General features: G+C 37.6%; 1 protein-coding gene across 1 annotated transcript; it reads right to left on the minus strand.

Moving 5' to 3' along the window:
* Positions 1–5,896: 5,896 nt before the first annotated feature.
* On the minus strand, positions 5,897–7,635 carry LOC141582976 (testis-specific chromodomain protein Y 1-like). Its single transcript, XM_074392420.1, has one exon. The coding sequence runs from the start codon at positions 7,514–7,516 to the stop codon at positions 5,897–5,899; it is 1,620 nt and encodes a 539-aa protein (XP_074248521.1). The 5' UTR covers positions 7,517–7,635.
* Positions 7,636–13,074: the final 5,439 nt, after the last annotated feature.

Genomic DNA, 13,074 nt, shown 5'->3' on the forward strand with positions numbered 1-13,074 from the left:
AATCTCAGAAATGAATGTAAATAATTTGGAGTGTACTTCTACTCAGCTTTTTTTTTTTTTTTTTTTTTAAACTATTTTCTAGTCCGTGCACCAAAACATGTGTTGCCACCTCCCAATGCACCGCAGTATATCAGTCTCTCACTGTGTGGTGTCACACAGATTTCTATTAAATCTAAACATCAAGAACATTAAAAGTCATGAATGCCAAAGGTGAGATTGTAACTAACTTTTTATGCATTAACTGCAAGGGTGGATGAATGAGTTGCCCACTGTGTGGAAGAATTTGATGTTTCTGTGGACTGGAAACAGAGCAAACATATTAACTAATTTTGAAGACAGGACCACTCTACTTTTCCCAGAACCAAATAGGAACTGAAATGATGACTCACAAATGACTCAGCTTGGCTTAGGAACATAGCCTTAAACCAATCAATAGCTCAGAGAAAGGGTAACTAAGAACCTTGGTCTGAGACCAGAGGCTAATGTGATCATTTATAAAAGCTCAGCTCAAAGGTTAAAGCATGTTCAGTAACATAAAATATTCCTTGTAACATAGGTACATTTCCAAAAAACAGGAGATGCTATTTCCTGAAAGCCTACCAGTTATACAAAGGACATTGCATTTTAAAGGAAAAACCTGTTTTTGTTTTTTGTTTTTGTTTTTTTTGATAGCTGTGACCATGTCTTAGACATATAAAAAATGTTGGGGACTGTTTCTTTGTCTGAGTGTACCACAGGTAAATGTAGACTGTTTACATTTGTGCCTACAACTTGATTTTTCAGGCTTTCTTTGCTTAGACGAATTTTACCAAGGATTTACCATAACCATGTAGTTTGGTCTTTCAGTACAATTAAACAGATATTTTCTGATGTTAGAAGGACAAATTGGTTGTGGTGCCCTATTTGCAAGATTTCTTTGTTCTGTGAAACATCCCCAACTTGTGTAAATATTGTAAAATTGTGCATGTCTTCAAAGCACTCATAACAGAAAAGCCCAAAGGAAAAAAACAAAACAAACGAACAAACAAAAAACTCTCCAAAGTCCAAAAAAGTTTCCCCTGGAAACTCTGAAAAATCATTTTTGTTTTTGTTGTTGCCTCAGCTTTTCTCATTTTCTTTATCTAGACAATTTTCTAGTCACATCACTATCAGCTTTTTCAGTTTTAATATCCAACTCCAGAAGCCCACTGCCACTGCTATAGGAAATATCCAATGAATGAGTTGCCAGTGAAGTGCAGGTTTCTTTTTCATTACAGTAGCCTAAACAAATAAACACCCAGTCAAATTTTCGGTTTCCCAGATGATACCAGAAGACCAATAGATTTCAGAGCTCAATTCCTAGACTTCAATTATTGCTGTATCTCTAATTGCACAACAGTGTAGCAATCTCTCATTGTGAGATATCACACAGAGTTCTTTGTCTCATGGCCAGAAAAATTAGAGAGGATGAATGCAAATATGATTAAACAAAAGTTTTATAAGTAAAAAGCTCTATACTTTTTAGATGGGATGTGAGTAGTTTGCCTACTATGAGGTTGGGCTTCAGAGTTTCTAAAGTCAGGGGAGAAAAGAAATATTGTTAGTGGTCTTGGAGCAAGTATTACTCAACTTGACCCGGAATCTTGAACTGGTATTCATCAGGAACTGAAGTGATAATTCATTCACATGACTTAACTTAGCCTTAGACCTTGGTCTTGGACCAAGCACGAACTGAAGTGAAAGCTTGGTCTGGGACCAATCACAGGCTGAAGAGATGGATCATGTTCAGGATAACGAAGGAGATTGGATGCAAAATTCAAGTAAGAAAATAAGTTTAATAACCAAAAATAAAGAGAAAGCTCTCCAGAGAAAATACAGAGCTCATGGGAGATTTAACTATAAGGCTGGGGCTGCTGTGTCTACAAACTAGAAAAAAAGAATATTCTGAGTTGTCTGTTAGCTCTCTTAAAGAAAGCACTATTCAAGATGTGGCCTACTTCATGGGCTGAAGTAAAAGCTTTGTCTGGGACATTGAGCCAGGATCTGTGTACCTGTGGATATGCTTTATCCAAAATGACAAAGGCATCTTTACTTTGTTCTTGTTTTATTACTGCAGCTGTGGACATGTCTTTAGTCTGTCCTCCTCTACTACTTCCTTTATCAATGTGCATCCTAATGTTTCAGATTGTTCCTCTGCTTAAAATAATTGTACCAAAAATCCATCCAACTTCTTGTTTTTTCCCCTCACCTTCATGAAGATAATTTTTCTCCTTCACCTTCATGGAGGTAATTTTATGTATTTTGTACATGTAACAAAGTTTGCATTGGAAAATTTTCTGTGGAGTCTTGTACTTTTATCACATCATCAATCAAGTTTCACATTAGAGTAAGTATAATTTTTCTATTAGCAATGTTTGATCTGTACCTTTTTCTTTTAAAATAAATTATTTTTAAAAAGAAAATAAATTGTTTGAATTCTTAGACTAATTGTTATAATTCAACCATTGAACATTCTGGTTCTAGGATTTTCTTTTTAGTGCTGTGAGTTTGCTAAATATGTTTCCTGTTTGTCTCTGCTTTCTGGTATAGAATTCCTAAAATCTTTGGAATTTCTAAAGTATTTTCTTTTGATATGCTAAAGGTGCTGGACAACTTTAGGTTGAGGCTTTTCAATGAGAAGACAAAGGCATAAAGTAGAGTGTAGGGATTCTCAGCTTCACTCTGCATTATTCTGGAATATAAAATGTGTTGCAGGTAATGGTAGCTGCAGTCCATTTTAAGAGGGTGCTGTAAAGATCCCAGGTAACTGAGAAAGGTGCAACCAGGACTGTGCATTCTGTGAAGCTGATGGGAACTCAGAATAGGTAGAAGTCACACTCACATTCAAGTTAAATTAGAAGAAACCTCATCTACTAAGAAGCAGTTGCAGCTGCCTAGCCACAGGTGCAGACTCAGGCATCCATTTGCTTTCCGGAGCCTGGGAAGCTATCCTTGCCTAAAAAGCTCTGAAGTATCTGCTTCCATTAGCCTGAATCTCATCAGCTCTCATGGCACCTCTTTGAAAATAAAACAAGTTTTTGGCTGAGCCCAGCTATCATGACCTGGCCATGTGTGCTTACTCTTAAGGTGGTACTAACACAATGGCCTTCTGCCAACTCATTTTTCTCTAGTCCTTGGACATTAATGAGCACAGGAGACTTATTGAGTTGGATAGTGACTGAAGGAAACTTGGTATGGGCCTGAAGATTTTTCTTTGTAGAGCCAAAATTGTGCCACTGCACTTCAGCCTGGCACCTGATGACAGAGAAATACTCTGTCTCAAAATAAAAATAAATAAATAAATAAATAAACAAATAAATAGAAAAGAAAAAGAAAAGAAAAATAAAGCCTTCACACTGTGAACTGTAGCAGAAGACACTGGAGACCATGGTGAAAATTTTGTCTCTTTCTTGGCCCAAACATGACAACTCATGTAGCAATCAGCATATTCTTTCTGCCCTTTGAAGCCCATATGAGCTCCAGTCTACGGCTAATTATGGAATTATATATGCCTGCAAAGTGAAGCTACCAACTGTGAGTCTCCTCTCCACTAAGAGTTACACACTTATTGGGGCTACATGCCTGTAATTGGATAGTTGTTCTCTCCAGTAAGGTCTGCAGAATCATCTTAGCAAACTTCCTGCAGAAAGAAGCTACCCACTCTGCATGTCCTCTTTACTCAGAACTGCAGAGATGTCAGCACAACCTGTCTGCAGATTAGAACTCTTCATTCAGGGTTTCCATTTCACCAAGTATGGCACAGAGACAACTATGTCTTGCTTGTGAAAAGGCTCTTCCAACTTTGGGAGTCCTGAAACTGTACTGTCACTCAATAAGGCACCTATTTATTTAGTTTTTTATTATTCTACAGTTTTTCACATAACTCTTTTTTTTTTTTTTTTTCTGTAAATGGGATAAGAAACAGGATTCACTGAATAACAGCAGTGAAAGTTTAGTAACACAAAAGGCTGGAACACATAATCCCCCATTTGCCACATTGCTGCTTACCAAGAAAAAAAAAAAAAAAAAAAGACAGAAGAGGTTTCGTTTCTAAAAGAGACCAGACTACTTAAATCTTTCACAAGCCAGGGATGTAATACCATTTTTGTGGCTGTGTAGTTTCTGGTTGCTACTGCATTGTTCAGTGCCCGCAGAGGAAATAACTTGTGAAATGCCTCATTCAGCCAAAGACTTGCAGCAAGTTGTCACCGGTGCTGGCAACTTGACCTGATCACTTCATCAGAGCAAATGTGACTAGCTATGTGCAGTGGCTGGACACAATTGTCACTCACTCATGCACCTCTCCTTATTCTGTGGCAGGCTTATCCATAGCAGAAATTGAATTTGAGTACTTAGTTTCAGCTTAGTGAAGGCTAAAAGATGGGTGGGCAAAATTAGTCCAGCAGGCTCAACAGAAACTTAGGCAAAGGTGACATTATCTACAGATATTTTTGGCTGGTGAATCAACACTGTAGATACACTGTGACAAAAGTCATGTTATCAGTGGCCAGTGAATTATTTACTCATGCCTATGTAATGGAGCCTCCATAAAAACCCATTAGGACAGGATTTAGAGAGCTTCTGGATAACTTAGCATGTAGCATGTTCTAGAAAATTATGTGGAGATAAAAGCAGAAACCAATAATTTTAAATTTCAGATATAGTGTAGGTGTCTTTTCTTTGTTTGGAAAGAAGTTTCTGCCTTTAAAAATGTGTCCATTCCAGGTGTGGCAGCTCATGCCTATAATCCCAGCACTTTGGTGGGCCAAGGCAAGCAAATCACAAGGTCAGTAGTTCAAGACAAACCTGGCCAACATAATGAAACCCTCTCTCTACTGAAAAAAAAAAAAAAAAAAAAAAAAAAAAAAAAAAAAAAAAAAAATTAGCTAGGAGTAGTGGCAGACCCTGTTATCCTAGTTACTCAGGAGGCTGAAGGAGAAGAATTGCTAAATCTGGGAGGCAGAAGTTGTGCTGAGCTAAGATTACCACTGCAATCCAGTCCAGATGACAACATGAGACTCTGTGTCAAAATAAAAAAAAAAAAATAAAAAAATAAAAAAAAAAAATTATATAGTTGTCCAGAATTTTAATCTACTAAGTGAAACATACTCTAAATTAAGTTAAAATTACACATCATAAAACTTGGATATTTCTACCTAATGAATTCATGATTCACTAATAATATGCAGGAAATTTTACTTTAGGGAAGTAAAGGTTTATTTATGTTAAGTGGGTAACAATGAAACATGTATAAAAATTAATTATTTCAGCATAAATTTTAACCATATGTTCAGTTTGGAAGAATAATCATGAGTGAAATATATATTTCTGAAATACATTATTCTGAAATACAAGTTCTTTTAATTTAGAATTGTGTGTCTCTGAGGTGTTTGTGCCACTATAAAGTCAGAGGCACCAACTCAGGTTATCTGGGGTAGGGAAGCAGAGACTGCCACTTACCTCAATTGGCTCTGCATTCTAGAATGTAAAAATAAGAAAAACAAACATTATCAAAAATTTTTCTGTTACTTGAATCTAATAGAGCACCATTCTCATCTGATTTATAGTAGTCATTGATAAAAATTAGAGCTTGAAAAAAAAATTTAGTGCTCACTAGTCTGCTTTTAAATTTGGGCTTCTGTGTACATAAAATAAGGATATTTGAGCAAATAATTTGTTTTATTATTTATTTTAAATTTACAGTGTTTAACAATTTCTTGATAATATTAAATGAAAAGTTTAGATGTTTTCAATTCTCTCTATGAGCCTTAGCTATTATTGAAATTATTTGGGGCTATGAAAATGAATTAGGACATCTTCAGCTAATTATATATTCTGCTAAGTTCAGTTATTGTGTCCTAAGCAGACAGACTGGTAATTAAAATTCATCAATTTTTGTTTGAACATACTTTAACATGGATTCTATCCCATCTGCTGAGCTCCAGATTTTTTTCAGCATTTCACACTCTCTCTCATTGGCCTGTTCCAACTGCTTAATATTACAGCAAACAAGGGTCTTACACTTCTCCAGTATAACAGGATTACAGGAAGCAAGCCTCTTAATTTGAATCATAACCTCTTGTGTGAAAGTTGCAGTCAAGAACACCTGAGAGACCAGGCCTTTGGCACATGCCTCCCGTGCTGTCAGCTTTAGTCCACCAATCAACATTTCATTGGCAGATGCTTCACCCATGAGCCTTGGAAATGTAACAGTAGCACAGCCATCTGGACTCTGTCCAAAGGTCGTATATGGGGTTTGAAACCAAGCCTTTTCGTTAGCCCAAACCAAGTCACAAAGAGGTAGTATGGATGCACCTAGTCCAATGGCTGGACCATTGACTGATACAACAATAAGTTTTTTAAAATGAATAAAATGGTTCACAAAGTTCTTAATCGTGTCCACAATTTCAGTGCTCATTCTGTTTCTGTCATTCTGTAAATGCTTCGCAATGTACCCAAAATCAAGACCACAGCAGAAGACACTGCCAGCTGCGCTGAACAACACAAGCTTGCTATCATCCACAGCAGCCCTTTCCAGAGCATTTATGATTTCTTCAATGACTTCTGTATTGAGTGCATTTTTCTCTGTTGATATAGTAGATAGCAATATCTGGGTGAATCCATGGTCTTTCTTGACAACAATATCTCTGTATCTGTTGGCACTTTCTTTTAACCTAATGGTGAAATACATCCTCTTGATAAAAGGCTGGTCTTTTCTATCATCAGTAATCTCTCTTTTTCCACCTCTCACTCTTGAAACAGATGTATGCATGTTTGTTGTTCCATTGGCTGCTGAAGGGTCCATTAATACCACTATATCTTCTTTGTTATCTGACTCTGTGGCCATGGAAGCAGTAACTGAGTCAGACATCTGAGACATGAGTGGTTGTGTCTGGGTCCTGTTTTCTATTCTAGCCTCTTGCGTGTCAGAATCTGATGAAATTCTGATCAGTTTCTCTGCTGCCACCTTGAACGCCACCTTGTCCTCCTGAACTGTTGCAACAGGATCTAGTTTCTCAGGTTTCAGAAAAGACCTAACTGTGTCCTGGTCGTTAACTGGGCTATGAGGTACAAGTGTCTTGAAAGTTGACTTTTTCTGTTCCAAATTTTTGGAGTCAGGGAGAAGTGAAGCTGTGTTTTCTCTAATGTTCTCTCTGGCAGCAAACAACTTGTTGTTTTTGGATTTGTGGTGTTTGCCAGTCAATGACATTTTAGGAGAGTTCTTAGAAAAGCTGGATATGGAAGTTCTGGAAGCTCGTTTCCTTACATTGTTTGAAGAAATTCTACTTGTTCTGGTCCATGTCCATTTTGTCTGTTTTTCAGTCTGTCGTCTGATAAAGTCACAAATACATTCTCTACAGTTTGTGAGGTTCTGCTCTGGTTCCCAAGTGTCATCCTGTTTGTCATAACCTTTCCACCGAACCAAATACACTGTCTTCCCTTTTTGGTTTTGTCTTTTGTCAACAATAGCCTCCACCTCAAACTCCTGGGAAGCCATGAAGAAACAGACAGAATTGGGCAGTTGCTGTGCCTACCTTTTTTCAGTTGGGTCTCATCATAGCCACATCTTTCTGCCTTCAGTGCTTCACCAGGTGCTAGGTATGGATGAGTCTCTTCCACTTCGTGGTCAAAGTTGTGTGAAGAAGCAGTCAGAGAGCCTTACCCTCTTATATTTACTCTGTGGTGGGACAGATTGGACTTGGTCTTATGATGCCAAGATAGCTTGCTAGGTAGCTTCAGATAAGATTAGCTAAATCCACAGCTCCTACTCTTACAGAGTGCACAAAGCTTTCTACCTGCCTGTTACTCTCTTTTGTTGTTGCCATGACAATTATATTGAACATTCTGAAGTTATAACATTTTTAAAGTTATACTAGCTTACCTGCGACAACATGAAAACACATAATTCTCTATATGTTGGCCCCCTTTATTTTACTCATTCAGTTCTCAAAATTATACTGTAATTATTGTATGTCAAAAATACATGTAAATTTTAGTGATAACTTTTTATTAACTATATTAGTGTTTCAAATTCTATGTAGAACAGATTGTGGAGCTACATATTGTTAATTTTTTTGTTTTATAATTGTTTACCTATTTCTCTTTATTTTAATTTTTATTTATTTATATTGCTATGTAGTGTCTGTTCACTTTACCTTAAAGTAACCCCATAAAGCATTTCTTAAAGGATCATCTACTAAAAAAAGACCCCAGATTTCATTTGGATATGTCATGATTTCTTCCTCACTATTGATGAACAATTTCTTTGCACATAAGTTTTCTGTTTGAAAGTTTTTTTTTTTACATCACTTGAAATGTGATAGTCTACTGCTTTGTGGTCTCTGAGTTTTCAGATAAAAAAATATTGATTATTTTTGAGAGTTGTTTTACATAAATGTTCATTTCTTTTGCTGTTTTCAAGAATCTCTTTGTTTTTGTTTTAGATGGCTAAATTATCATTAAGTTTAAGTGTGTTTCTTTGAGTTTATCTCACGAGTTTTGTTGAGCATTTTGGTGTTTATTTACTTCCTCAAATTTGTGTCACTTTTGAACACTGCTTTTTAAATAAACTTCCTGATTTCTTGTCTCTTCCTTTGAACCTCCAAAATGTGTAACTATGGCTGCTTGATGGTTTCCAAGATGCTTCTAGGCTGTGTTCACATTTCTTCATTGCTTTTCTTCTTCTTTTTTTTTTCCTTACATAATAATTTTAATTAATTGTTCTTTAGGTTTGCTGATATTTTTTTTCTTTCCTCTATTCAAGCCTAGTTTTCTATAGTGAATATTTATTTCAGTTGCTTTACTTTTATCTGTATAATTTTGTCATTAAAATAGTTTTATACCCTTTATTAATAATTTTTTCCATGATTTTTCTGTGCTTCTTTCATTTATTCTATTATCTTCCTATGAACATTAATTTTAAAAATCATTTTTTAGTAAACCTGCCATTTGGGTTGTCTAGGAAAACCTTGAGTTTGATATTATTATTATTTTTTCTTAGAATGAGCTGTAGTTTTTTTATTCTTTTATTTTTTTTCATCTTATATTTCATTATTTGATTAATGGTGAACAAATGCATTTAAATTTTAAAGTGCTGTTACTTTAAAAATCAGATTTTCTTTTTCTTTGTGGTTGAAAAGGTTTTTGTTTATTCATCGTGTAGGCTCTTTCTATACTGGAAATCAGTCGTACCAAAATTTGTTTTTGGGTCTTTTCGAGCCTGCACAATTATGGGGTACATGGCATTATCATGTAATTTATTTATACTTCCATATATATGTATTTATTTATTTTATTTTATTTTTTTGTCTAACAATTTCTAATTTCTTAAGACGAAAAAGAGAGAGAGAAAAAAACCTGGCTCTTTAAATTATATTCTGAAAGTTACTTGAACAGGAGTAGTAAAAGTATGAAACAATGACTATTCACAATTGTTGGGAGCTCTGTAATTAAGAGCAGCATTCAGTGCACAAATCCTCCTGAGAGTTTTAAGTCTGAATCATTTCTGTTTTTCTTCCAAGCTGCTTCCAAAGTATTTGCAATTACTATGGAAATTTTGTTTTTCGTGCTGTAAACTGAGAGTTAACCTCTGGAATTCCAAAATAATTGCATTAGATTAATTTTGCCACTGAATCTATTGTTCAGTTGAAGAGAGACACATACAGTACTCTGTAGTCCACTGTCATGCCTTTTCCAGAAACTTGTATTATTTTAATACAAGTTTTGGCCCCTGAGTATTTCTACCTGAAGTAAGTCTAGCATAGAAACTATATAAATGAATCATTCATTTAATAATGAATTTACACCAGTCTGTGCCATTTTAAGCAAGAACACATTTAAGGTTATTACGAGTATAACGTTATTACAAGTATAAAAGTAATTATGCTAACATTTACTTTCTTGTTTTCCATCTTTATTACCTTATTTGATCCTCACTTTCTCTTTTGTTCATTAAAAAAAAAAAAAAAGGATTATGTATGTAACACAACATGATACTGGTACCCAAACAGAGATCTATAAATATGCAACAGAACAGATACCTCAGAAAGAATGCCATGCAACTAGAACCATCTGATCTTTGACAAACCAGACAAAAACAAGCAATGAGAAAATAATTCCATATTTTCCATATTTAATACATGGTGTCTCTGAGAACATATGGACACAGGGAGGGGAGCACCACACACTGCGGTCTGTAGGGGAAAAATTGCGGGATGAACGGGGGCTGGGGAGGTGGGGAGAGATAGCATGGGGAGAAATGCCAGATATAGGTGAAGGGGAAGAAGGCAGCAAATCACACTGCCATGTGTGTACCTATGCAACAATTGTGCATGTTCTTCACATGTACCAAAACCTAAAATACAATAAAAAGAGGAAAAAAGGTAAATAAGTAAACAGTGTCTCAAAAACTGTTTAGCCATATCCAGAAAGCTAAAATGAGATCCTTCTTCACACAACATACGAAAAATACTTCTAGATTATAGATTAAGCATGAAGCCTAAAATCATAAATACTCTGGGAGGAAACCTAGGCAATACCATTCAGTACACAGGCATGGGCCAGGACTTTATGATCAAACACAAAATGCAATGGCAACAAAAAGCCAAAGTAGACAAATAAGATCTAATTAAACCTAAGAACTTCTTCACAGAAAAAGAATATATCAATAGAATGAACTGGCAAACAACAGAATGTGAAAAAAAATTTGCAATCTACCCATCTGACAAAAAACTTATATCCAGAGTCTATGGAGAACTTAAACAAATTTACAAGAATAAAACAGCCACATAACAAAAATGGACAAAGAATATGATCAGACACTTTTCAAAAAAAAAAGCATGTATGCAGTCAATGAACATGTAAAAAATCTCATCATTACAGGTCACTAGAGAAATGCAAATCAAAACCACAGTGAGTTGCCACCCCACCCCAGTTAGAATGGTGATAATTAAAACATCAAGCGACAAGAGGTGCTGGAGAAGATGTGGAGACATGGAAATGCTTTTATACTGTTGGTGGGAGTGTAAATTAGTTCAATCACTGTGGGAGAAAATGTTACAATTTCTCAAGGATTCAGAAATAGAAATACAATTTGACCTAACAATACCATTACTGGGTACATACCCAAAAGTTCATCGTAGCACTGTTTACAATAGCAGAAACCTGGAACCAACCCAAATGCCCATCAGTGATAGACTGGATAAAGAAAATGTTACGAAGATGGCCGCCTAAGAATAGCTCAGGACTTCAGCTCCCAGTGAAAGTGCAGAGGGTGAGTGGACGCCACATTTGCAGACGAACTCTTATTGCCCACAGACCAGGAGATACCCAGGAAGAGGGGTTGCCAGCATCACAGTCCCAGCCGGTGTGGCTGTTTTGGCCCCCATGGGGCTGATTCCGCCCATGTGGCTGCTGTGACCACGCCCTGTAGTTGCGGTTCTCCGTACAAAAGCCACTGGTCTGGGAGCCCTCTTAGCTGGAGATCAGAGCGCTGAGACGGTAGAGTTGCCCATTCATCTGAAATAGCAAGCCAGGCCAGGAGATTCCTAGGCAAATAATCCACCAGGAGCCGGCGCCACAGTTCGAGCCAACTCAGTGAGTCACAGCAAGGGAGATCCTGGCACCTTTTCAACAAGCGACTGGAACGCGGCGTCGTTCAACTTAAAAGAAAAGACTGAGTCAGGGATCCAGGTGATCAGGCTCAATTGGTCCTAGCCCTCCACCCCAAACAACAACGAAAACAAAAACAGTAATTGGAAACCCTCTGGGTTGAGCCCTACAAACCAAGCACAGCTGAACCCGGAAGGTTGAGCTCTGCGGAGGAGGGGCTTCCACCACTACTGAGACTCTCCACCGCTACGGAGGCAGGCCCCAGTTGCCGAGGCAACCCGCCGTTGCCGAGGCAACCTGCCACAACAGAGAGAGTCTGCCATAACAGAGGTGGGGCCACCATTGTCCAGACAGTTCTAACTACGCCCATATAAACAGGACTTCAGGGAATTGCCCAGGGCAGCTGGGTGGAGCCCACAGCGGCTCAGCAAAGCCCCTGCAGGCAGGCAGTGGCTAGGCCTGCTGCTCGCGGGGCAGGCCAGACCTGAAAGAAAAATCAAAAAAGGCAGCAGTGCAACAAAAACTCATAAAGCTCCAACTCCCTAGGACAGAGCACCTGGGAACAAAAAGTGCTTTATGAGTTCAGCTGCAGCAGACCTAAACATACCTGCCCAGCAGCTCTGAATGAACAACGAAGCTCAAAACTCAGGACTTAAGTCCCAATAAAAGATAGACTGTCTCCTCAAGTAGCTCCCTGACCCCCATAGATCCAAAGATGCACCTCATAAAGGAGAGAACAAACTGACAGTAGGTGAGCATCCTTCTGGGACAAAGATAGCAGAAGAGGAAAGAGGCAGCAACCCTTACTGTTCTGCAGCTGCACAGGTGACCCCCAGGCAAACAGGGCCTGGAGAGGACCTCAGCAGTCCTACAGCAGAGGGGCCAGACTATTAGAAGGAAAGCTTAAAAAAAAAAAAAAAAAAAAAAAATGTAACTTCAGCATCCACGAACTAGAAGCTCAATCAGAGACCCAATCTGAAAGACAGTAATTACAAAGACAACAGGTGGATAAACCCACAAAAATGGGGGAAAAACCAGCGCAAAAAGGATGAAAACTCCCGAAACCAGAACACCTCTCCTCCTAAAAGGGATCACAGCTCCTCACCAGCAAGGGAACCAGACCGGATGGAGAAGGAGGGTGATGAAATGACAGAATCAGACTTCAGAAGGTGGGTAGTAAGAAACTACAGTGAGCTAAAAGAACATGTGTCTAACCCAACGTAAAGAAAATAGGAACCATGAAAAACGATTGGACGAATTGCTAACGAGAATGGACAGCATAGACAGGATTATAAGTGAATTGATGGAGCTGAAAAACACAACACGAGAACTTCGTGAAGCATGCACAAGCTTCAAGCTTCAACAGCCGAATTGACCAAGCAGAAGAAAGGATATCAGAGGTCGAAGATCAACTCAATGAAATAAAAAGAGAAGGCAAGAACAGAG

The sequence above is a fragment of the Saimiri boliviensis genome, chromosome Y (genome assembly GCF_048565385.1).
Source record: "Saimiri boliviensis isolate mSaiBol1 chromosome Y, mSaiBol1.pri, whole genome shotgun sequence".
Lineage (NCBI taxonomy): Eukaryota > Metazoa > Chordata > Mammalia > Primates > Cebidae > Saimiri > Saimiri boliviensis.

What these genes read in the sequence shown, in the direction of transcription:
- LOC141582976 (XM_074392420.1), bottom strand. Translation starts at nt 7,516, where the DNA reads ATGGCTTCCCAGGAGTTTGAGGTGGAGGCTATTGTTGACAAAAGACAA.